Source organism: Trachurus japonicus, chromosome 18, assembly GCF_045865225.1.
Source record: "Trachurus japonicus isolate A0001 chromosome 18, Traja_1.0".
Classification (NCBI taxonomy): domain Eukaryota; kingdom Metazoa; phylum Chordata; class Actinopteri; order Carangiformes; family Carangidae; genus Trachurus; species Trachurus japonicus.
In genome coordinates, this window is record NC_140924.1 from 29,822,518 (window position 1) to 29,848,866 (window position 26,349).

The following is a 26,349-nucleotide window of genomic DNA, read 5'->3' on the forward strand; positions in this document are numbered from 1 at the left end:
ATTTCCTCTGAAAAGAAACAAATAAAAAGGAAAAGGAAAAAGGAAAAAAAAAAGAAAAAGGAAACGATCTGATAGATCCAATGAGGACGTTTTGTCACTGCAGATTTGACCCTGCTTCTCTCTTAAGGTCAGGTGCAATCTGGGGCCTTTTCTACTGGTTAAGTGACATCACCTCCCAGCTGCTACAAGAAACACACTCACACCACCATCTTGTTGGACAAGAATTCACACCCATTTCCAAAGAACAAAAAAACAGAACAAAAAAAAAAAAGAACAATCACATCACACTCGCTATGGCCACACTAATGAAAGAACAACAATTCAAATATTCATGAAGTGTTTCCCAAATGTAATACCTATGCACTAACCAAGTTCAAAAATAATAATATTAATAATAAAAAAAGCCTTCATTGTTGTTGTTTTTATATTTATGGATCTGTATAGAACATCTCCCCCCTTTACATACAGGAACACAACAACCGATGAAAACCCTTTAGATTCTACTGATCGGGGAAACCTGGAGAGTTCTAACTCAAATCCAGCCTCCGAAACAAACAAACAAAACCCAAATTAAATTTGTTTTTCCTAAAATGGAATTGACTCATTTTCCCCAGAATTGAAGATTTACAAATAAGGGCTTCAGAGAAGAACTCTCGACAAAGTTTACAGTGTACAAACTCCTGTCCTATGGCAGGCTTTTTTTTCCGATAGAAAGACCCTCATCTTCTCTCAATGTGTAGTGTCAGAGGCACTCGATCACAAATTCACACACACACACACACACTCACGCACACACACACACACACACATGCATGCACACGAACACTCAAGCTGCCAAAGCAGAGTTCAACCCCACAGACTACTGCTATCGACGCAATCAGGATATTTACCTTTATGTACAGTCTCCTATTCAAATAAACACCAACAGCACAGTGACCCTGACACATGTTTTTATCTCTTTCTCTCTCTCTGTCTCTCTCTCTCTCTCTCTCACACACACACACACACACACCCACTCTCAAACACACTTGGGGACAATGCACTTCAGTGGGGTTTCCAATGGCCAAAGGCTGCAAAGCACTTGTAGTTTTTTCTTTTAAGAGAAAAAAAACAGAAAATAAAGAATAAAAATAAAAACAACAACAAAAAAAGACAGAACAGTGCACATAAGACGGGGTGACTTTTTCTTTTCTTTTTCCTGCATAAGAAATTTGGGTGAAAACGGAGAGATTGAGCTTGACTTGAGGATTATTTTTCAAAACAAAAATGTTTTTTTTTTCTTTCTGCTTCTTAGCCCTCTGCTTGAGTCGGAGAGAGAGAGAGAGAGAGAGAGAGCTCCGTCAGTACCGTCTCTCCGTGGGGAAAACGATTCTTTTCTTTCACGATTGTGGGCGAAAGAGTGCAAAAAGGTGTCGCTGCAGCCGCGTCAGAGGCGCTGCTCTCTCCGTGAGAAAAGTCATTTTTATTTCTTTATACATTACAAATGATAAGATAATGATTGATATAAATAATGCCCTGTAATACGCCTGAGAGGTTTCCTTTGTGACTAGGGTCAAAACACTGTATGGGGAAGAAGACGATTGCCTATGTGCTATTTAAGTGCTCTATTTTTTTTTTTCTTCTAGTGGATTCTATTTAAGCCTCTACTGGACCGTTGGACACGAAGTAAGAAAACACCATGCTTCTGTGGTCTAATATACTTCTCTATGGGGCTCTCTGCTGAAGTAGCTCAGGAATTGACATATGTGCATATCATATATACATTTATACAAATCTACTACTTATAAAATACTTTCTAAAGGCTTGCTTGAGCCTGTCTGGAACTGATTTGGACAGGTCTCACGAGCATTAGTCGGTGTGTGATTGTTGCGCAGGTCACAGGCCACTTCACTGATGTGTTTAAGGCATCTACTTGGGAATTGCATTCGGTGACGTCAACAATAGTACGGCGTAGGTTTTTTTTTTCGACAAAAGCGCGCGGCGGTATCCGTCCTCTGAGGGATCTACGACAGGGTTGGGAGTCTACGCAAAAAAAGTGATTTCTTAGAATGATTGTCATACTCAAGTCAAGCCGTCTCTCCTGTGAAAAATGAGCTCCTTCAAGGTTCACATGCTAGCACCCCAAGTGGAAAGTTGAAAGTAAGAGTCACAGTAGACCAATCAGTGACTTTGCAGCCATAAAAAGACCAAGGGTGCATCTTTTTTTATAAGTACTTCTAGAAAAATACCGCCCCTCCCCCTAAAACTCCCAAATTTAAAATACACTGGAACATGTCTCACCGTCATTCGGTAGGCCTATAAGCTAAAGAAAAAAAAAAAAAAAGACCTTGTCATACACTGCATAGAAAGCAGTCCCCACTTTGGTCAATAAAAAAGGAAAACACCCACAACAACAACAACATCATCAACAACAACAACGACAAACAACGATATCAACAAAATAAATGCATTACAATATTGTCTATCTCCAAACTAGCCTCTAATATTTGACGCATCTATAAGCACTACCTACATAGGCAAAACTTGGTATTGCATAATTTTCATAATTCTGAATTTCACCCTCCACAATAGTAACTGGAAGATGAACAAAATGAGCACTGAAAAAAATAAGGAAAAACAAAAAGATGACAGGTTATTTGAAAAACCACCAAAATACTGAGAAAAAAAAAAATGCTGGTTGATTACAAACTTTAAAACGGCAACTATACACAGCCTTGATATGCAATGTAACTGTGAGATAGAGTAGTACATGAAGTTAAAAATCAACAATTTCATTCAGAGTACAAAACAATTCTTATTCATAAAAATGTTAATTTTTTTCTATAATGATAAATGCAGCAAAAACAAGTGTAGTGATGTCTCTATATTCAAAGGCAAGGCACGTAATGTGGACTATATGTCATCGTGCAAATTAAGAGTACTGGAGAGATTTTCCTTGTATAAATACGTCTGGACTGGAGAGGCAATGGCTGTCAACATGCCATGCACAATTCTAGATTTCAGGGATCTGCCACCACCTGGATTCATAATTTCAGTTTTCAACCTCTTCCACTGCAGAGTTAACCTTGCACAAACTGTAGCTTTACACATAAGCTTGCTGTACATTTGCATGAATTGTACATTTCATGAATTAACACTTTGCATTCCATTTTTTTTTCTGTAAACATAAGCTTTAGAAGCTGATGGCCGAATACATATGCTCTTGATCTTATCGTGAACATCTCTTTAAAAAAATGAAATGCCATTTTTTGAACACACTATGTGTGTCTCATTTCTTTACTTATGTTCGCTTTTTTTTTTTTTTTTCCCCAAAATAAATAAAAAAAACTCCCCATAATGATGGGAAGGGCTCAAAAGAAGTGCTGGTTTCGCTCAGCGCTGCACAGGTAGCTTAGTGCTTGCCTTCAAATGCCTTTCGCGCTTGATGTTTTTCTCGTGAGGAGACGGATATGCGACTGAAATCAAATTCAAATGCTTTCTTAAACATTTTACCCATAAAACCATTTAATATTTATCCCCCTTCCTTTAGAGTCTTAGGGCTGACAGACTGATAGCTTCCCTTCAAAAATTCAATTGCACTTGCCTCTATCGAGATTTTCTTTTTCTCCGTCTTTTACTTTTTTTTAAAATCCTTTTGTAAAGGAGTTGCAAATTCTTTTAATGAGGGGTCCAATCTCAAGCCAAACTTTTAGTGTTTTTTGAAACCGCATTAAGAGTTCTCAACTCTTACCGTAAGTGTTTACATTAATTCTTGAAGTAAGTAGCAGTAAAGAATAAACAAAGTCAACACATTTTCTGAACAAAGAGTCATATCACAGTAAACTGAAATCAAACGGAAGAAGAAACACTCTGAATTCACAATTTTTTTGTTCCTATGGTGTACACAGTGAATCGTTTGACATGGGAAAACCTCTTTTCAAGAGGTCTGAGTCGGAGAGCTTAGAGTCTCAGAGCCTTCCACCAGGCAGAGGTTGTTGATGCACGGACCTCTTCACTTGTGTGTGTACGTGTGTGTGTGTCTGTGTACAAGGTGTGTGTGTGTGTGTGTGTGTGTGTGTAGATCAAGATTTTACATCTTCCCCCGACATGGAAAAGTAGTAGGAATTTCCACTAAGAGACTAGAGTGTCATGCAATAAAACATTAAGGCATCTATACATCACAGTATCTGAATGGATTGAAAAGTTCTGCAAACACAACAACTGACTGGTGGTGGTGGATGTGTGGGCTGGGCTGTTTCTTTTTTTCTTTTTTTTTTTCCTTTCCTTTACGAACCAACCCTCGTCTTCACTTCACGGCCAGGGTCCATCATGGTGTGGAGGGACGGGAGCGGGTGAGGGAGGTGTGGAAGGGTCCAGATCTGGGTTTGGGAGGAGAGAGCTGGGTGAAAGAAGGTGGGGGAGGAAGAGGAGGAAGAGGAAGAGGAAGAGGAGGAGGAGGAGGAGGAGGGGGGAACGATTGTGCAGCTCTTGCTGCTTTTGCTGGTTTCATCCATGGCTGCGGAGACACCTGTAGTGCTGGCTCTGCACCGCCACCCACCCATTCGCCCTGGGGGTCGTCCGGGCCTCTGCCTGTTCAGTTCCCCGTTTCCGTGGGGACCAGGGGCTCACCAATGATGTTTATGCTGTAGTTCTGGTGGACATTTGTTGGCAGAATCGGAGTCCCGTTCGGCACTTGGAATGGAACTAAGCTCGCCCAGGTACCAGGACTGTGGGGAGACACACACACAGAAGAAAAAGAAGACGACACAGAGACGTGGAGATTAGTCACATGCCATTAACTTGTTTTGTGCAGCATGAAATAAAAATTAGATTCTTTCTTTCAATTATCCTAAACACTGAACACTAATGACCAGCATCACTGATCTGCTGACAGTCATCAAGGTTCAAGGTCTTATTTTTGTTTTGTTCAGACAAAGGAGGGTAAACAAAAAGAAAAACAGCAGCAGTAGCTCATTAATCTAAGCTGAGACGATTCCACTTGATTCCCAGTGAAGGACATCATGTGAGCGGGCCGTGACGCAGGCCCTCCTCTCTGCATTGATGGTGGTATAGAAAGAGCACGAGGGGGAGAGTGAGTGGTGGTGGTGGTGGAGGAGGAGGAGGGGGGGTTGTGAGGGGAAAAAGTGGTGGTTGTGGTGGTGGTGGGGGTGGAGGGGGGGTCTCTACACAAAGCTGTCCCATCCCTATTCATCTCACGCTAATGGCAAAACAACACAGTGATTGTTCCTGGGGAGCAACGGTGCTAACTGAAAACGCGAGCGGGAACAAACAGCATGTTGTTCCCGAGGGGTGCTGCGCTACGTAGATGTCAGATAATTAGCCCCCCCCCCCCTCCTCCTCATCCTCCTCCTCCTCCTTCCCTCCCCACAGGCCCCCAGCATGCACTCGTCTAAACACCCTGCCACCTCTCACATCACCCCCGCTAAGTATGAGAATACCTGTGTCGTGCACTTGCTACCCCCCGATTTCAGTCATTTACAAAACTTTTTTTTTTTTTTTGCGCCGTACTTATCGGCTAAAAAACCTGGAGACAAGGGGGAAAAGAGGGAGGAGAGAGGGATGAGCGTGGGACACGGTGAGGGTGAGGGTGAAGGTGAATGTGGGACCCGAAATGCTGAGGGAGCATGAAGGAGGACGAGGAGGAGAGGAGGAGAGGAGGAGAGGACCAGAGGTGGAGCGCAGACTCGGCTCTTTGTGAAGCTTCGCGATTAGACAACAATGTCTGCTCCTGTGAAAAGCAACTCATCAACCAGTCTGAATTTTATACAAATCACCAGTCACTGCTCTTTTACCTAAAAACAATGGAAGTGCAAATTCAATTCACCTCCTGGCCTAAAAGCGCCAGACTCTTTGAGAAGGAGTGAATGAAAGGAGAGGCAGAGAGGAGAAGATGTGCTCCAAATAAAAACAAACATCATTCAAGTTTCACATTTCAGTGTGCGAAGAGTTAAAAACAACCCCAAGGCTAAGCCTCTCTATCCGTCCTCATGCTATCCTCTCTCTCTCTCTCTCCTGCTTTCTTCCCTCCCTCCTTCTCTCTTTCACCCTGCCAAAAATCATCGGACAGGAAACGGGGGATTAAGTTTTTCCTACCTTGCTGAACAAAGAGCGCACAGAGCGGCCAAGGCGCTGCAGCTTTCTCTTTTCCCCCCGTTTCACTTTCTTTCTCTCCCGCTCCCTCCCTCCTTCCTTCCATCGGCCCCGTGTTTGTCTTTCCTTATGAAACTTCTCTCAGGTAATGGCTTACATTAGGGAGGGGGACCACACAGCTACAAAAGCCGACTTGAGGGCCTTTGTGCGCACTAAACCAGCAGATCGGTTTTAATCTTGTTAAAATCGATGGATGTCAGAACGTATCTGCATCCTATAACCTTAAAGCTGCGCTCGGCTGGACTTTTATGTAAGGAATACTTCTCTGATCAGGCTAAATCACTAAATGTATGTATATGTGTGTGTGTGTGTGTGTGTATGTGTGTGTCTGAAACCTTCCCATCCCTGCTGAATAAGACTTGCAGATTAGTTAGACTTAAAACACAGACTCTATCTGAGTGAGGGCCCCACTCAAGGAAAGCCAGACCCACCAGAGATCCAGCTTTAGTATTTATATTATTCATATTTCAGGTAAACATGCACAGGGCCTTGCTGGAAATGCACGTCTTGATGCCGCATTACAGGAATTCTGGGTATTGTTGTTCCAACTCTGTCAAACATTTTCCAACTGTTACGATTTGAAGCTGTCAAAACGCTACAGCAGCTTCCTCTCTGTCCAAGTGTTTTGCTTTATGCTTCTGCAGCTCTCATAACTCTGACCTCCCGTCACTGTATTTCCTTAGGTAACCTTCAAGATGGCCTCCCCCTTACCCTGTCCAGCTCCCAAACCTCACTAATTCTACTCCCTGCAAGCACAGCCCGGGCATACAGCGTGCTTCGTTTAAGGATTAGCTCCCTAAATTAGATTATCTAATGGCATCTTAATGGATTGCTGACCCATTTCCTGCACAATGGCAACATGCGAGTCTGGCAGCGTTTTAATTTGGGGCTAGTACTGAAGAGGCATAGTGGAGCGCTCCGTTTTAAAGGGCAAGCAAAGATAAAAGAGAAATCCGACTGATTTCATCTGTATGTTGAGCGGGTTTTGTGAGTATAATCCATCAAAGAGGAAAAAATATAATACAATTACCATCCCATCCTTGTAACAAAATAAACTAAATCATTTGGGGTCAATTTTATCTGCACTCATTACTGTAGGCTCACATGGAGAGAAGTGCAGGAGTTAGCTGCTGCTGTGTGAGTGGAATAAGAGACTTGGAGCTGCTGCAGGGGACATTTTTCTCTGCTACCTCCACTGGCCTATTAGGAGGCCTGTTGAAGGGGCTTCTGCTGTGTGCATGTGTGTTTGTAAAAAAAAAAAAAAAGTCTGTAACTTCAGCGAGCGCAAAATGAGCTGTACACACACACACGCATTCACGCACACACACACACACACGCTTCCAGGGAAAAGGGGAAAAGGGAGACGTAACAGGAAAAGGCTTAGCTCAGCTTGCTCCACGGTGAAATGGTTCAGGTTTTTCCCCCCTGAGAGGGCGGGGGGGTACAGTATGGAGGCAGGGGGGGAGATGAAGGGAGGGAGGGAGGGGGGGGGCTTGCTGTAACTTTAAGTTAAGGAGAATAAAGCATGACTTCAGCACAAAATCAAACAAAGCTGAGCCTGTTCAAACGGCGGACAGTAAACGGCTTTTCCTCTGACCTGACGTGACTTTGATTCAACACGATTTGACTTCATTTGTTCTAATTACCTCCGGTGAACTTTGTGTTTTGAAGTGAGAATATTGTGGTGTTTTTTTTTGTTGCATGTGAATCCACGAGGACAGCTGCGTTTGAAAAGCAGAACACTGAAATCCAAATGTTTTTTGTTTTTTTTTACATTTGCAACTTTCAAGATAAGAAACTGTGTTTCTACTTTCTGAAAACAACAGTTTAGTTTATGGTGGATTTAAAAATAACACGACAAAAAGATCAATCCAAAATCATAGCTCAACTAAATCTAATGATCTTGTAACTTTTTTAAAGACTCCAAATTACTGAGAGAAGTGGGAAAAAGAGATGATGTATCAGAAAGGAGGGAAAGTAAAGCACAAGAGACACAATGGGATGTGTGTTACTTTTATCGAAGAAAGGCATGACTACTTTTTAAGAGTCCAAAAGATGAAGTTGCCCAACAAACTACCCCACTACAGGAACAAGAGTCATAGCTACTGAGCATTTACGTCTATATCTGTGTCAAATATAGGAATTTCTGACATGTGAAACGTAGACAATCAAATCAAATCAAACATTTTACTTGGCATTATCAATTCATGGAGTGTGTGTCTGTTTGCATGTGTGTGCGTGTGTGTAGTGTAGTGTGAGAGAGACAGAGAGACGGCATGATGAAAGAATGAAAAGGTTACCTTTGCCAAGTAATCCCCAAAGTGTCGTCAGTGGCACTGGGGCCATAATGCCTGCCGTTTTGAGTCACGCTCCAGTCACACTTCCTCAGCTGTCAATTGAAACCTAGCAGTCAGATCACTGGGCCAAGACAACTTCCACTTCAGATTACACTACAACTCAACACTGTATACACACATGCATGCAGAAGAGCCTAGAGCAAAAGCAGCAAAGATTTAAAATAAATAAATAAATAAATAAAATAAAAGACTCCAGAAGTGAGTCCTAGCTGTTACTGACAATATGAAAATAGAGAATGGAATCAGTAAATTATCAGTTAAATCAAAGCTGTGGCTAAAACAGGCACAAAGAAAAAGAAAAAAAAACAACATGCAATCACAGTTAATGGTTAACAGCTAACCTGGAAGTAAGAAGTAGTTAGTTAGAAAATGTGAGTGGCGTCATATTTGTAGTTTCATCTGTGAGTGGTTACAGCGTGTGGAGCTGGTTAGCCAGTGAAGCCATGCAGTCCACTGGATGCATGCAGCCTGCAGCCTGTCCAATCACTGCTCACTGTGAGTGCACTTTCAGATTCAGGACGGACTACGCATGCCCTCCAGCATGCAGACTTTTTTTCATTAGCTAACTGTTTTTATTGATTGGAGGGGGGGGGGGGGGGTCAAAATTACAATGAAGTTAAATAGCATACACACACGCACGCACACACACACATACACACACACACACACATGCACGTGCACAACCCTTTCCCCCAGCTCTAAATACATGCCAACCTTACATACAGATTACAAATTACTGCAACAAAAAAGCCACACACAAACGGTGTCTCCTTTGCATGCATTATGCGAGCGCACGTGTCGGCAATCCAGCTGAGAGCTATCTCTGCCAATACCAACCTAACCTTGCCCTGTGGTCAACACATTCATTTAGTAATGCATCAGGATAAAACTGCACTGTTAGCACTCTGCGTGCAGTGGCAGACGTTTTGCTGAGGCTCTTAAGAGGGATTTAATCAGATATACGCATACGCTGAATATTCAAAGCCATTTGTAGCGGTCAAGAAATGTGTTCTTTCTTTCTTTTTTTTTCTTTTTTTTGCTCCGAGCACCTGGATGAACACATCAAGAGATGATGATGGTTTTCCTACTTAAGCCGTATTTAAATTCAGTGATGTGTTTTTGTTATGCTCCTTGAATTTCTCTGGAACAAATGTGAAGTGGTGGCGGGAAACGAAACATTTTTGGGAGGAACTGCTACAGCAAATGAACGTGGAAGGCTTCGCAGTGATGTAATAACCTCTCATTATGTTACCATTTAATATATTAGTTCTAATTGATGAATTGCTTTGAGTAGCTGCTGTAGAAAATTGAATAAGAAGCAATGCATCTCAGCTCCTTCCAGTTGCGTTTTTCTCTGTATTTATGGAAGGTTGGGAGACTAAACCCCCCCCACCCCCCCGATGCCACTCCCGCACTCTCCAGCCTGACAAAAGCTTGGAGAGAATGTGCGGGTTGGGCCAGACGCTCTGTGCCACCGCTCCTCGAGGGGCTCGCCATCTGTCCGCTGGCACCGGCACATCAGAGTGGCACCGGCAGCGGGGAAAAGAGGGGGACGGAGCCGGGGAACGTTAGCAAACAGATGCGGGCAGATTGTGGATTAGGATCCTTCCTTAGATAATACCAAATGACATCTGATCATGGATCTTTCCCAGTGGAATGCTAGATGGTGGCATTCCCTCGAGGGGTTAACCAAGGCGAGAGATGAATGGAGGGTTTTCACACATTCGCTGCCTGGGAATCGTAGAGCAGGTGTGGGAGCGTGTGGTGGTGTTGTTTTGTTTTGTGTTTTTCATTTCTGAAGCCTAGTGTGTGTGTGTGTGTGTGTGTGTGTGCCCAAGGACTTCTATTCTAGTGGTGCCACAGCTTAAAATAGGCTCTGCTCTGAAAAGAGGCTGGTTTTAAACTTTATTATAAGTTATCAGGTGACTATTAAGTTATTTTACAGTAATGAAACAATATAGTTATCATAATTACCGTTCATAGTTTGGATTTAACGCAGTAAAAACAGTCTCACTGAGGGTCTAATGGACACACTCTGTTATTAAAACAATAAATCCAGCGTTTGAGTTTTCCAAAAAGCTTAATAGCTTTCTCAATCTTCTGTTTTTCCTCTGAAATCAAAGGTGGCTCTGACAGCAGCAGAGGCAGATGCAGAGCAAGTCATGGCCTTATCCATCACACAGACAGACAGACAAAGACCAGCGTACCTCCGTGGTGCGGGCCCCAACGCTAACCACATTTTAAAAGCCTCTGCATCGGAGAATCTGCTCTCCACGCATGTGCGCGACATCTTTCCCTTCCCCTGCCCGGCCGGGCGACAAACGGCTGCAACTAAACAACTAGAAGTGTCTGTGAAGCCTCGTGGATCCCCACATAATAAACATCCCATCGCCAGATGAGGACAATGACAGAGTATTCAGTGAAAGTGTTTAGTCCTGAGGGACTTGGCTCAGTGTCGGTCCCGCTCGGCGAGGCCAGATCCCAGGCCGTTAAATCATACCACAGAAAACAAAAACAACCGTGACAAGCAGAAGTATGATGAATCAATGTAGAGACTGTTTAGAGTTCCTTAAGCTGACAAGAACATTTATTCATCTGGATATAGCATGTAATAACCTTGTGGAGAGGTGTCACTGTTGTGCTTACAAATCTTTCATTTTTTATTCCACATTTAACGCCGCTGTCTGTTTGATAAAAGTCTCTCCAAACTGAGTCCAAAGATATCTGTTCTAAAATAATTTATGTTTTGTCGTGCAACGGGATCAGAAAAATATGTCTTAGGGTAATTCAATTTTGGGTAATCACAATTTAGCAAATAAAAATAACAGTAAATTGTTTTTATTATATTATCATACTGTGTTTCTTCTTCTGAGGATATTTATATATCTGGCTGATTTACACTTCAAAATCTGGAACAAAGAGTCCTTATAGCCTCTGGGGGCCGAGCTTTGGACAAAATTCAGCGGGTCATGCAGCTACGCTCAGACTGCTGCTGCCTTGTGTAGCCACTTTGTGCCCCACTGAAAGAAGTAGCAGGGCTACTAGAAAATGTGGAAGACAAACTGTGCAACATCAGCCAAGTGAATCCTCCCTCTCCTCCTCCTTCTCCTCCTGAGTGGAATAAAAGCATCCCACTACTGCTGACAAACATTTACTTTTTTTTTTTTTTTCTTCAGCAAGAGGGGGAAAAATGAAAGGCAGAGAGAGAGAGAAAAGGAAAGACAGAAAGAGGAGTGAGGAAACAGAGGCCAGCTTTGTCATTTTTACTAAACATAAAAAAAAAAAAAAGCGAGCCGAGGAGAAACCCAACGATCATTATGTAGCCGCGTGCAGATGCATTCAATTAGCTGTGGTTGGAAAAGCCTTGGCCTCAGACCAGCGCTTTCAATAAGATGGGGTGGGGGAGAGCACTCTCTCCCGTCCGACAACACCGCAACACTCCCAACCTCGCAGGCGCACACAAACACACCCACACACACACACACACTACACACAGGGTCACCACATCTGTCCTAAGACCACTGCTGGAGCAACCGCGTGACGCCAATGCTAAATATTCGGCTTGTGTGGCGTAAATGAGGGAGTGCACTGATTACATGTGGTATTTGTGTGTGTGTGTGTGTGTGTGTGTGTGTGTGTGTGTGTGTGTGTGTGTGTGTGTGTGCACCCGTGTGTGAGTGTTTCTAAAGTAATGTGCAAGGGAAATACAGTTGAGCACATTACACTCTCAAAGACACCCACATGTCCCATCCATCTTCTGAGTAGTGGCCACACAATGACAGTGAGTTTCCTGACACCTTCATTTCTCCCTCAAACTGACCTCAGGTCAACAGACGCCTCGCTTTGCTCTGGACTGTGGGATTTAACCTCACACACACACTCACAGTAATATCTTACATTTTTTATCAACGCTAAAAACTCCAGAGAAAGTGTTGTTTTCAGTTCCATCATTTATCTTTATCTTATGTACGTATTATTGGCATTTGGTTAATTCTACACTGCTCACAAAGAACAGATGAGAATCTATATAGTATATACATATTTATAGCGCATGGAGATTAAAGTAAAAACTAAATCAGAGGTGTTAGTAAAACTAAAACTTTAACAGCAGCATCAAGAGAACAGCATGAGCAGCACGATTTGATTATCGGTAAGACTCGCTATCTATAGCTGTGTTAAGCTCAGTCCTTTTGAGGTCTGAAAAAAAAAAACGTGATATGTTGGTAATTCTTCATGCCAACAGTGAGTGCAATGCTTGACCTCAGCGTAGCAGAGCTCAGATCTGATCTAAAAGCGCTCATGTCTAACATGACAGTTTAATGCTTCCTACAAATCAAATTCAGAGTGTGACTGGCTGTTGCAAAGGGCAGGGGCTTCACATCTGATGTGTGGGGAGATGGGAGGGTGACACACACGAAAAAAAAGAAAGGATAAGAGGAGCAAGTGAGCTGAGGGCTGGAGGGGGGGAGGTCTCACCTGTTGCTGGTGGAGGAAGGTAGGATCTCTTGGGCTCAGGCCTACAAAACGATTAGCCGTCGGGGTGCCAGGGGCTGAGTAGCCTGGGTAACACACCATCACAAAAACAAAAAGTCACGCTTGATTTACTATTAGCATTTCAGGAATTTACATGCAGCTGTTGTTCTTATCCGCACTGACTTAAATTGACTACAAATATAAAGTCATCAACAGCACAACAATCTCGAGAGCGATACATGGAGTCCCACAAGGTGCCATACTGGGCCCACTCACATTTTTCAGCCATTCGGAAACTGCTGTACATACAATGACTTTTTTATGTACGATTTAAAAACATTTTTCATTTTTGTGTCATATTGTAAACGAGAGTAACTTGACTATAGCTGAAACTCTTGACCTTTAGTGGCCTTACAGCAGTGATGCAGATGTGCACTCAAAGTGCTGATGGGTAGGGTTACAGAATACGCTCAAGACCACCCAACTACACCCATCACTGGTGAAAACATAAGTGCAACAGGCTTGACACTTTCACAGAGTGAGGGCACTGAAATACTGCTTTTTAGCTCCGTATTAAATTACTCTTTAAACATGACTTTCCTTGCTATCATTGCATGTTCAGAAGCCCGGTGCCCTGACATGAAACACTGAGCTGTCATGGAAGTTGGACACATTATAATGTGCAGAGGGAACAACTCAAAAAAACATAAAATTCAAGTCGGCTTCAGTTGAAACTGTTAAATTGTTGTAGCGCTGAAGGGTGCTTGGTGTTTTTTAGATTTGGGAGTGGCGGCGATTGGAAGTGGGTGTTGGCAGAGCGCAGCGAGCAGGACTCACCTTCTGTGGATGTGGTGATGGGCTTGGTGTCGGGCATGGAGAGCGAGACGGGTCGCACAGCGCTGTGGTGTGGGGAGGGAGCCAGGACCGGGGTGAAGTGGCCTGGAACCTTTCCTACCACCTGACCACTGCTGTTAGGCTGCAGGTGGGAGCAACACACAGAGAATTTAATTTCAGACAATAATTCATCTTGCCCAGATTTAATGGATGTTGATGACAAACACGTGTGGAGTGGTTTACTTCATTCCTGGAGTTTATCAGCTTTTGTTTTGGTTTGTTTGGTAAGATGAGAACAATGGCTGTAGTGCAGGGGGCTGTTAGTGAAAACACAATCCAAACTATCTGCCGGAAAATATGTAAATGTTAATTTTAATGGTCCTCCTTGACAAATATTGATATCTGCCTGGAATCTACGCTTGGAAAAAAATAACATAAGAGGACGAGGGGGATAGTTTAAGGTACAATCTTTGCTTTCCTGAAGGTTGCATTTGTTTTGTCTCCAACAAACCTCTAACCTCAGGAGAGGACAGGCAAACTGTCCAGTGACTCAGGTTTACAAGCTCTTGTAAATGTGTAAATGTGCAGTTGAGCAGATCTCAATAAACCGATACAAGCACGTAACAAACGACACTTTTTTAAAATGGTTAGCGCTAAACAAATTGAATGTCCAATCACACCCAAACGTCCCCCTGTCCGATCCCACCCATCATCCACTCTCCCGCCCCCTTTAACTGCTCTGTTTGCCCTCAAAAGCCCACTCACTCTTACACTTAATGCTCCGCCTGAAGAAAAGATTTTAGTACTTGCAGTCGCTGTGTTGTCACAGTTATTACTAAAAACTCTGGGGGGCAGGAGCAACAATAGATCCTCAGTCACTGACGATGGATTTCCTACATGATTTTAAACAATGATTTTAATGGCACTCATAAATGAAATTTAAGAGGACGCGGGTGTGAAAAGACAGAGAGAGCTGCGGAGTGACCCGGTACAATGGTGTGAATGTGTGAGTATAGAGAGTGCGGCGGAGAGACTATATATATGGGGGAAGAAATAAAGGAAGCTAGTGGGAGCTACTCTTTCAGACGGCTGGAGACTGTCTGGGGCGTTCATTCCAGGGCCGCCCCAAGTTCAAAACTCAAACAGGCCTTTTTGGAAAAGAATTGTGTCCACAGGGTTCCCTCCGATGTGAATAGAATGTTTAATTAGAGTGTAATATAATCTGCGTTAAAGCAAGCATAAAAACATTCTGGCACTCGTCCATGGGATTATAAGCGCTGTGTTATTTGCTGAGCCCCCACCCTATCCCTCCACCATCCCTCTTCCCCCAGCTGGTCTTCTAGCTACTCTCTCTTCCCGACCGGACCCCAGCTCGCAAGCCCACCGCCACGGCTCCCCCCTCCCTCCCCCCTCCTTCCTCCGCCGCCTCTCTCCTTTCTCCAGCACCCCAGCAGAGGGCCAGTTAATTCTGCACAAGAGCCGGGCCCCGGCAACGGCAAATATTTACAACCTTTATCATTCCCCGCGGTTTTTCTCTAGAGTAACAGCCCCCCCCTCCTCCTCCTTCTTCTCCTCTCCCTCCCTCCCTCCCTCCCTCCTCCTCTCTAACCCGCTCCCTGCTCTGGAGATGGAGCCGTCTACGAGGCCTTTGTTTACAGTGAGAACAGCGGGGATATAAAACTCACATAAATATCACACGGCTCTCTCATCTATAGAGACGCCTGCTTTCTCTCTCCAACACACTGGCCGCTCTGTGTACCCAGAACCTAGAAAAGCCTCTATACGCTTTTTTGATTTACTTCGCCGTCTCGATACAGTTTTGTATGTCACATCATGTGACTGCAGTTGTAATAGTTTGCTCGACTATTTTATGGAGTCGTGCAGTCAACACAAATACAAGGCCGGGGTCGGAGTATAACCTTTAACATGAGCTTGCAGAAAATATATGTTTCTGTGTCACGTGAAGTGAAGAAGTTCAGTCTTTGAAATGTGTGTGTGAGTGGTGATTTAACTTTATATAAATTGCTCCAATAAATTCACTCTTGACAGTGACTACTGGAATTACAAATACATCGGCCGACCAATATTATCTGTCCACATAAAGGGCAGGCAGTGCAGTGCAGTGCTTAAACTAGGGGTGTGAACATTTAAGGGGCCTCTGAAGGGCCCAAAGTGTCTAATATCTGGTTTGTAATACTTTTTTTTTTTGAATAGGTGGCACTGTCTAAATGCAGTTTTATTATGTCACTGAACAACCGGCATGTCATTGAAATTCACTTCTAACAAAGAGAATGAGCAGGTTTAAGACAAAATAATAAAAAAAACAGGCACAACAGGATGATGTGGCTCTACTTGCGAATGCACCGACGAGGCAGTAATGAAATAATGGTGAATGCATGCTATAATTTATCTTATCTTTAATCTTCTGAGGTCAGATAGGAGCTGAGCCGAACAAGATAACAGAGAACAACCCGAGGCCATGAAAGTCGTGCCAAACCAGCCCCAGACTTCTGGCCTACAAACCAACCAGCTTCTTCAAAGACGGAAAGAGAGAGAGAGAAAAAAAAGAATGAGACCGACCTGGCTGCTCTGTGGGCTGGACGGGTCGTATGACGGCACGTAGCTCTTGAGGGGATCAGCAGGGTTGAGGTGGGGCGGGTAGCGGATGGTGGTGTGCGAGAAGTAGGGCGACGGCGCCGGGGGCAAGATAGCCGAGGCCGAGAACTGCAGGGGCGAGTGTGGAGGGGGGCTCCTCGTCGATATAACTGCAAAAGAGAGACGCACAGAAGAGTTGAGCGGACGGATACAGACTGAGCGTGTGAGAGAGGAGCTCAGATAAAGCCATCATCATCGATCTACGGGGGCTAAATTAAGTATCGACATGGATTTTCCAACTGTGTTCATGCGGAGGGAGTCGATTAGAGCTTTTGGATCCTGCAACATGGTGGTTAAGGTTCAACTCACCACTGTGTCCTACACCAGTTAGGCCTGGGTGGTGAGGCTGAGGGAAAGTGCTGAGTCGTGGTGAGGAGTCCTGCGGAGAGGTGGGGCTGAACAGCGGCTTCTCTGGCTTCTTCATGGTGGGAGAGGACATGTCTGCTAGTAGAGACACACACACACATACATATTGATGAATATCACACAGTCACAAAGTCAAAATCTGCCTCAGTAAATATTCATAATGCACAAGTCTTTGATTTTTTTTTTTTTTTTCAGGCAGGTAAGGCAAGACGGGAGAATTATTATTATTATTTATTTTGGCTTTTTCGCCTTTTATTTGATAGTACATAGTGATATAGACAGGAAAGGGGGAGGCAGAGAGAGGGGGAATGACATGCAGGAAAGGTCTGCCCGACGCGGGATTCGAACCGGGGAAGCCTGCATTGAGGACTGTAGCCTCTACATGGGGCGGCCGCTCTAACCACTGCGCCACGCACCGCCCCAAGACGGGAGAATTTGACCCAACTTCTTGCATCAACAGATTCATAAAGGCATAAATAATAAAATGACATAACTTATGCAAAAAACAAGCAAACCCAAAAACAAATGTTGCAAGGTTGCTTTTTTTTTCTTTTAATGGTTAGTTGCTGAAAATGAATCACAGCATTTCCCTGTAGCTTCTGCTGGTGCTTCCATCTCTCATGAATGAAAGGAATTGAGAGCCAAAAAATGAATTATAGTTGAAATTAAACAGAATTTGATCTGCACTGGATTAGTATTATCAGGAGACCTATTTCTTTTACAAACTCGAAAATGAAAAATGTACTTTGCAAATTACAAACATCGCAAAGGTTCAGAATCACATATAATCTCTGGAATCATTACAAATCACTGGGAGATGTAAGTCCTGCGGAAAAAAATGTGGCTTTTGTCATGTGCGAGCACACAATTAAATCCAGCCAACTGACACACTGTTGGACTGCGATGCGCGGTGTACAGTTGGTCACTCAAAGAGGATTTGAGAATTTCAAGACGCTCACGTAATCTTAAATAGAATATTACACTGTGACATCTGCTCGCCTCGGCCTTACACGCTGTCGGACAAGCTGCTGTAATTCCCCATGAATAATCTTGAAGGCTCAGCGGCAGACATGGAAATTTGTTTAGGAAATTTGTGCAGTTTTACAAACTAAAAGTGTGTACACAAACTCGTACAAGTTGCTCATTATTGCCGCTCTACACTTCCGTGAGCAGCGCTCTGCTGTCACGGCTGCGCAGGTTTCAATTTTCCATCGCAGGACACAGTGTCTGAAGGGAACGTGATAACAAATAGATGTGAGGGGCAACAGCCTATGTCTGCCCCTTGCTTCTTCTATGAGCATTCATCAAGTGCTTTTCTGGTCTGCAACAGATTTTTGAGGTGTATAACTTTCAACCCATCCATCTCTTTGCCTCGGAAAAAAAAAAAGCCATGTAAGCCCTTTTTGTCGAGGCGTTTCTATAGTATAAACCATCCTTCCTTGTGTTTTTTCCCACAACGGGGATGGATCCACCCGAGCGACGGGAAGAATCACTCATTTCCAGAGCGGAGAGCGACAAAGGTGGCTGGAATTCAGGGGGATTTCCCACTCTGAGGTTGCAAGAGGATACAGGCTTAAGCGCTTTCATTTCTGTGTCAGAGGAGCGAAAATACCTTTGAGGAGATTGATATAGCTGCTTAATGTTTCCATGTAAAAGAGGGAAATATTTTCTGTGACGGAGGTATTCGGCTTTTCCTCTCTTTCTGCTAATTAAATCTTTAGAGGATCAACTGGACTGCCTCAGGGAAATTAGACCGGACAATTAATTACCAGAAATTAAACACTTTAAATAGTTTAAATTAAAGGTCAAAGTATTGTTGCGCTGAAATCAGATGTCTTTTGTTATCTGATTTATTTTGACCTGAATGGGTGAAACTGTAGCAGGACATAAAAAGCCCACAAAGAGAAAACAGTATTTAAAGTGTACAGTACTTTCCCAGAGCAAAGTACAAGAGAGAAACTATGTCTTCCACTACATGGTGAGGTTTTGTCGAATGACAACCATGTGCGAGAAATGACCGCCTGGCACTTGGGAGGCCTCATATGGGTTTAATATCACCCCACTTCTCATTTATTCTCTCCTGACAGAATAATGGCTGTCTTTGGAGAGTTTCCTACCCACTGCTTTCCCTTTCTCCTCGCCCCAAGTGTCTAAGTTTACGCAGAGCAATAGTCAGGCCTTGTGCAATGGGACACGCTGAAATTTCATGTACCCACATTGGGCTGTGGTTAAATCCCACGAGTGCCATGTCTCTTGTGTATCATCTGGTGTTTTCCTGCCTCAGCCTTTCTACTTATTATATTAGAATGAAAAAAAATGCAACAAAAGAAGGAGCGCAGATGTCAAACAACAGCTAAAAACCACACTACAGCCAGCTGAGGGAAAAGCTGGGATGTTTCCAATCCCAAATCATTCGACAGTCAGATGAAACCTTCCCTATCACCTCCTGTCAGATCAATCCTCGGACAGTTTTGCGTGCGGCAAAGTGCGGAAAGAAGTCCGGGAGAAAGTGAGAATGATACCGGAAACGCGGGACAGTGAGGCCTTAATTAGAAGTGCAATGGGCTCTGCTCTGCACCAGGAGACAGCGTAATGAGACATGCAAGCTGTCCCGTGAGGATCTCGCTTTCCCCCCACCGCGCACGCAGAAACAAGCACGTATAAAGGCAGCAGGCTCGCTCTTCCTGATTGGTGCATCTTTATCTTGTCTTTACTCCAGATCCAATAAAGCCGATGTATGAGCTTGTTAGGCGAGCTTTGTTTTTTAATTCCTGTCTGAGAAGTCCCACGCAATAAGGCGCAAGATCATTAAATTTCTACCAAAAGGGAATTTCTCTTAAGCTCAGCCAAGACATATATAGCCCCATTTCCTGATGAGAGATCAACTGACACATTTGCCCTGCAGGTTGAAGAGCTCTCCATCTGGAGTTTCTCTATAATAGCCACTCTCAAGGTGTTTCAGGTGTCTGGATGTGAGGAAAAATGGCACAACTGACACTTTGAAAATTCAAAACTTGCACTTTTGCGACAGTAAAACTAATACCATGATGTTTACCGGTCATGCAAATAACAAATGACCTTTTAGAGAGACTTTTTAAGCTAGAACAGTTTGTTCTCACTGAGGACGCTCTGCATTGTTTCCCTTGTTTAAGCAACAGGTGTGAGAGGACGTAAGTTTACACTCAGAGGGAGATTCAAATGGGTTGAAACATTTATATGACTGGGGGAAGCCTGGGGCTATCTCTGTCATGGTATGTATTTTAAGAGAGTTCAACAGGTTCATGAGCAGATAAAACCAGATGCAGCTCGTACGCGGCGAAACAGGCGGAGACGCTGACGTACAGTAGCTCATGACACGCCTGAGAGTTAAAGAGAGTTCAGCTGCTGCGAAAGAACAATGTGAGGTGTTTGCTTTGATCACAGATATTTGCATGTGATGAGAACGGAGGATCTGCTATCCTGCATTCGGGTTTGTCAACACGCTCTCCTGCCACGTTGAGCCGCGTTACTGACAGAGTGCATCCATGCCTGACACACCGCCCCGAGGTAAATAAGGCTGGTCAGGTAAAAAAAAAGAAAAGAAAAGGGAAAAAAAAACAGGAAAATCACCTCCGTCTCGGTCGTGCCAGTTTGCCCGACTGCTCGCCGGTGAGCTGGGTGACGAGTAGAAGTCGGGTCCCGTCGGGCTGGTGTCCATGTTCTCCTCCATATTCACGGTTTTGGGCCTTTTGCTGCAAACATGGAGAAGTTTTACAGTTTAACACACGTGGACATTTTTCATATCAGGACTGTCAAGATTAGATAGAGCCTGTGGAGTGGATGTTCAACTGATTATTAACATGAAGCGCTGGGATACGTTTGTTTAGCTTAGCATAACGGCTGGAAGCAGAGACACACTCATTAGGCCAACTGTAAAAAAAAAAAAAAAATCTAAAATTTTTCACTTTTTTTTTTTTTCCTTCAAATGTTTGACCTTTGACCTCAAGAAGTTAATCATTTTTACCTTCAGACAGTCATTCTGCTCAGCTTAACCAATCACTTTCTAGTACAGCATTATATCATAAAGATTATCATTATCATATCATATCAAACTATTCCTGTGTGGTTATTTCAGTTCATTATATGCATATAAAAGATATCATGAAGGTGCACAGGGCTTGACTAAACCTCACTCAACTAAAAAGAAAGACAATATCATTTCTATGGTGAAGGAGCTTTTCCTCAAGCGCTTTTTTAGCTGCTGTAGCTTCCACTGACCTGCCAGGAGGGGAGGACAGGGAGCGATGCAGCCCCACGCTGGAGTTCAGGTCGTGGTAGTAGGGTTGGCTGGGCATGTCAGCCATGGAGAAGTTTACTGCTGCACCGTGGGTGATGGGCACTGTGGAGGACAAAGGGGGGAAAAAAACAAAAGAGAAGACAGTTCACGCCGCAGTCACCGCAAAAAGAAGGAGTTCAATGTCAGCGGCTGAGCGCTGCCTTCCCCCCTAACCTTGCATCTGGAGACGCGCTATTAATTGCACAATAGCTTGACTGACTATTATTGATGCTTTGTGTTTAGAGGCGCTGTGTATCAAATTAAGTGCTCCCTGTTCACAGGTTAACTGTCTGACCACTGCAGGCGTTTCTGCTGAGCTCTCTCGTTAACAAATCACCTCCTTTCATATGCTGCAGGGGAAACACTGCTACGTTATTATCACACATATTAATAAGTCCAATTTAGTTCATTGGTGGCACTGGGAAGACAAAACCAATTTACATTATTATTAAATACAAATGATTAAATAGAACTACTGCCAAATGTGTTATCCAGTCATTTGTTGCTAAATGGAATTATTAGTGATGCATTAAAAGTCCGATGAGCTCAGTAAACTGAGTGAAATTTATGTTTCACTTCTCTCCAGTCCAACACAACACTCAGCAGTTTCCTCACTCGGTGATTAACAGTGGAAAAGGTGCTGTTTTTCTCACTGCGGTCAAGGTGAGGGATATTGTTTCAAGGGAGGACGGGGCCAGTGTTTACAGAACAAAAGAAGTTCACCACCCATCCTCCTCACTCTCTCTCTCTCTCTCTCTCTCTCTCTCTCGCTGCAGTGTGTGGCCCGCGAGGCAGCCTGCAGCTCGAGCGGTTGGTTGGTTTGGAGTCGATGAGAGGATGGAGTGTGTGGCGCCGTCTGTTGTGGTCTGAGGTTCACCACTGGCACGATCCCTCCGCCAGCCTCCGCCCTGGCAGCCCACTGTAGCCCTGGCAGCGGCCCCTACCCGCCGCGGCGCTACCCATACCGAGCTGTCTGTGGAGGAATGCATCCGGCCCGAGGACGCTGAATACAAGACCATTGTTTTGCTTTTTCATTCATGGCTGAGCATACCCCCAACCATCTCTCTCACTGCTGGTCTCTCTCTTCTTGGCACGGCACAATATTTGTGATGCCACTTGGCCGGCCTGCCAATCATCTCATTTAATAATCTGGGCTTTGACTTTTTAGGCTCAAAAACACAGTGAATGAAACAATGATTGTGCAGAAATCACTGCACAGTGCACAGTGCCCGCGCCACCGGATCACCTTGTTCTCCCCTGTACGAGCAGATAAGAGAAAAGAGAATGCCCCTCACATATTTAGATCAACAGTTTCATTTGCCCGTGCATGCCCACGTTTTTCTGTTGACAAAATATTTTTACGCTGGGAGCCGGGGCTCCTGTTGCATTAATGAGCGTCCTCGTCGAAATGCTGCATTGCAAGTCAGCCTTGAACTCCACAGCTCCCTTTGATGGACTTCAAAGAATGTCTCAAGAGCCTGGAGAGTTGGGAGAGAAGCGCGATGACGGATGAGCGGCTGCTTAGATATCTTCCCAGGGAGTGACCGGCTGACTGAGTGACAATTCCTGTGCGTCCGTCGACCTTTTTAAAATTCCAGCTCGACTTCAGTCGGCTTTAGTGAAACCCGGGCTCGGTCACATGAGAGCAAACACGCCGGCGCAGCGGCCATCTGGTCAGGGGGCAAATTAAACACTAAACAAAAACACAGCCTTTCAAAAAAAAAAAAAAAAAGGATGTTCAGTCTCTGAGCAGTGAAACGAGCAGGTTCTGCCTTTCAGAGCGGAGCGGTTAAGACGACTCTGTGCTCAACTGTTTGATACAGTCATGAACGGGAAACCAAGGTCAGCGTTAAATAATATTTGTGTTTTCCCATCAATTATACATGTCAACAGCTGTTTATTAGGAGCAGCACAATAAACCTGCAGACGAGCATTGAGCTTTCTATTTCTAGCTCTGATTTTAGTTCATTATTCTGCCACATGAAATGACATCAATTTTCTTATTTTGTCTGACAAACGGTTAAAAACTCAAAGGTTTTTCAATTTATTTTATATAAGATGGATAAGACAGAAAATTCTCATACTGGACAAGGTGCAACCAGAGCACTGTCATCTTTGCGAATAAAACAATGAATTGATAATCAGAAAAGCTGCTGATTAATTTTGCATCATTCAACTTAATTATTATTATTATTATTATTATTATTAATTAATTAACTGATTCTAACTAGAAAAAGAAAGAATTTCCTGCAGGAAATGCGTGTGAGTGCTGAAAGCAGCTGAACGCTATTGCTGAAGCAATGCTGAATTAGCTGAAGAAACTGCTATACTACATACTACATACATATATACATACTATATTATGAATTAATTAACTGATTCTTACAATTACAAATCATCCTGAATGTAACACCAGGACCAGGGCTGCCTGCTGCACGCAGCAACTCACAGACAAGCAAAGCCCACAGGTATGTGTCTTTTAAACACAGGTTGTCGGGGGTGACTGGAGTTTTTAAGCACCACAGGCCACAGTGTTCCCGAGCGACCACCACCTCCACTAAGAGGCAGTACAGGGAGGCTGTGTGTCACGCAGCGGAGGCCCTAAGCTACCAGAGAGAAGAGGACTGCAGCCCCTGGAAGAACAACCGTCAACAGCTTCACAGAGACATGTCCATACACATACACACAGGTTCACACAGATGGCTGAGCAGTCGAGTATTCTCTTATTGCAAAGCAGACTGGCCAAACTGGATTTACCGCACTACAGTTGTGTGGTGGATGTCAGTAATTATACAGGTTGGGATACGTCAAATAAGCGGTAACTTACGAGAATTTTTTGTGACATTTAAACGAGACGACAGACAGCGTACGTCACAGTTAACTGCTCAAAAGACTTGCAGCAGCAGAGGTGTAACCTGTTGTGGATCTGATTTTACTGCAAATCATCAAAGGTTTTACTGTGTTTTATTTACATATGTGACTGGTGATTCTACACGTGCACTTTATGACCAATTAAAGTGCAGCTATGGCTCTCTCTCCAGTCATTTAGACAGAAGCTTGGTCTTGTTAGCCCAAAAATAACTGCGCAGGGACGTTGCCAAGATGGCTGCCGAGTGGTGGGGCTGGCCTATAAGGACTTTGGCTGCACCTGTTAGATTAGGAAACTTACACCTTCAACAGTCTTCCGAGGACATGGACTTTGGTTTCCCAGTGTTATTCCCAGCCAAGCTCCGCCCCGCCTCGGGCTAAGCTCGGGGGCTAATCAGTGATAACTGACAGAATAACTGAATATGTGAAAACATGCACTTACTTCTGGACACTCGCACCAGTTCTGCAACACTGAAGACTCCTGATTTGATGAAGCTGTCTTCCAAGTAGACTGTAGAAACAGAGACATAGAGATAATTATTAATACAGAGTCCACAATCATGTGGTTGATCATTAGTTTAATACATTTCAAAGCATTATTAAGCACAAGATGCACAATTAGTGTGTAGAGGATAATTACAATACAGTTAGAGTTGTATGTTGTGTTTTTCTTGAGTGCTAAATGAACAATAACACTGAATAATTGCCACTAAATAATCTCAAGAAAATTGATACAACATGAACAGATTGTTTTTGTTAATATTTCCATTTTTAAATGTGTTTGTGCTGAGAAAAAAGAGGTAAAAGAGGTAAAAAATAAAAATAAAAAAATAATAAAAAGTTAAAATCCAGTCTTCTTTCAGACTGATGCATACACAAACTCCCTATGACTTGTTTCCAGGTGCTCCTCTAATCTGGATTTTATTCATTCTAACTTTCATCATTTTCCAACACAAGATGCACTGCAAAAACTTTTATTGATCTTTTCTTCTGGGTTTCCTTTTCTGCTGACACTCTTGTTACAGTGTTTTAAAACCAATGCCAATGAAGCGTTCTGTGAGAGTGACACAACAGGTGTGTGAGGACGTGACATGCAGATTGTGTCAGACTTCAACTCCTGAACCACAGTTGCTGCCTACTTTACTTTATCAAATACACATGTAAAACTTAATGACCGACAATATTGACACTGTAATGCTAGGTTTGAGCTGCATACTTAAATTCAATTATTTTACGACACCAACTGGATCTCTTTGATCCCTTTGGTTGATGTCTTCTTCTTCATAATAAATGTTCAAACACGTCTTGTTATTCTGTTTCAGTTTCAATATCTGATATAGAGGCGGGGCGGGGCTTGTGGAGTATCGTTGTGCCAAAGGGGTGAACGTAACGCTACGTTAACATGTCTTCAAGGCATACAGTGAGGTTAAATTATTACAGGCTTCATGCCAATAGGACACGATGCGTTATATGCAAATAGAACAGTACTCTGCCAAGACTATTAACAGGACGCATGTCATGAGAACTTCCATGAATAAACTCAAGAGCAGAGAGTTTCTCCATGTTGGACCTCGAGTACAGACCATATCTCCCTGCCAGACTCAGTGGCACTGTGACTGAAAGGTACTGCAGTCTGGCATTTAGTGTATACCTCTTTATCTTGATATATATCGGTTTCATATGAATGGACAACTTCAATCTGCAGTAAACAGGTCCGTTCTTTACGCCGTTAAACTGCTTTGAGTGGAAACACGCCAAGGTGCTGAAACATGAGACTAAAGAGTTGCAACCGACTTAAAACAAACAATAAACTTAAGCTGAACCACATTGTGACGAACAGGTTTATATTTTTTATGTTATGAGACTGCTGTGAGTGTGTAAAACTGTCTGGAAAAGGAGCTGGAAAATAAAAGTAAACTTGTTCTGTTAAAATGGAAGAGTATTGGACTATCCAGCCCATATGCACACGGTACGGTATCACGGGGAGACGGATCCACCTCAGTGAGACCTTCACTGCAGCTTTGATATGAAAGATTATTTTGAAAATGTGACACTGCCTGCGTCGCTCCCTCCAGTCTAAATAAACTGTTTTCAGACTCACTTGGAATCGTGAGCTGCTTTGGAACCGAGATGTGGTTGTTTCAGCACAGCCAGATTTTTTTTTTTTTCTCCTTCTCCTATTTTGAGAGTCCTATTTTTAGACTCAACAAAACAATGGTTAAAATGTATGTTTCTTGCGGTGCCGAAGCATCGGGTGCATTCTGTGTGACCTGCCCAGGACTCGGCAGCACTAATCAAAGACTGTCTGTCAAATAAAAACAGCTAGACGAG

At 43.5% G+C, this 26,349-nt stretch overlaps 1 protein-coding gene across 16 annotated transcripts in view; it reads right to left on the bottom strand.

Moving 5' to 3' along the window:
* Positions 1–1,459: 1,459 nt before the first annotated feature.
* The window catches only part of LOC146969602 (nuclear factor 1 B-type-like), a 70,611-nt gene continuing 45,721 nt past the window's right edge, over positions 1,460–26,349 (bottom strand). For 5 of the 16 annotated variants that reach the window (XM_085759075.1, XM_085759065.1, XM_085759061.1 and 2 more), the window contains 9 exons: positions 24,461–24,529; positions 21,093–21,213; positions 20,445–20,566; positions 16,779–16,913; positions 16,395–16,579; positions 13,818–13,956; positions 12,984–13,066; positions 8,451–8,539; positions 3,595–4,706 (listed from right to left, as the gene is read on the bottom strand). In XM_085759075.1, the coding sequence (XP_085615201.1) occupies positions 4,574–4,706; positions 8,451–8,539; positions 12,984–13,066; positions 13,818–13,956; positions 16,395–16,579; positions 16,779–16,913; positions 20,445–20,566; positions 21,093–21,213; positions 24,461–24,529 (1,076 nt within the window). In that variant the 3' untranslated portion in view covers positions 3,595–4,573. Of the gene's footprint in view, positions 4,707–8,450; positions 8,540–12,983; positions 13,067–13,817; positions 13,957–16,394; positions 16,580–16,778; positions 16,914–20,444; positions 20,567–21,092; positions 21,214–24,460; positions 24,530–26,349 lie in introns of all 16 variants that reach the window. The other 11 variants (XM_085759074.1, XM_085759071.1, XM_085759072.1 and 8 more) reach the window with 5 other exon arrangements.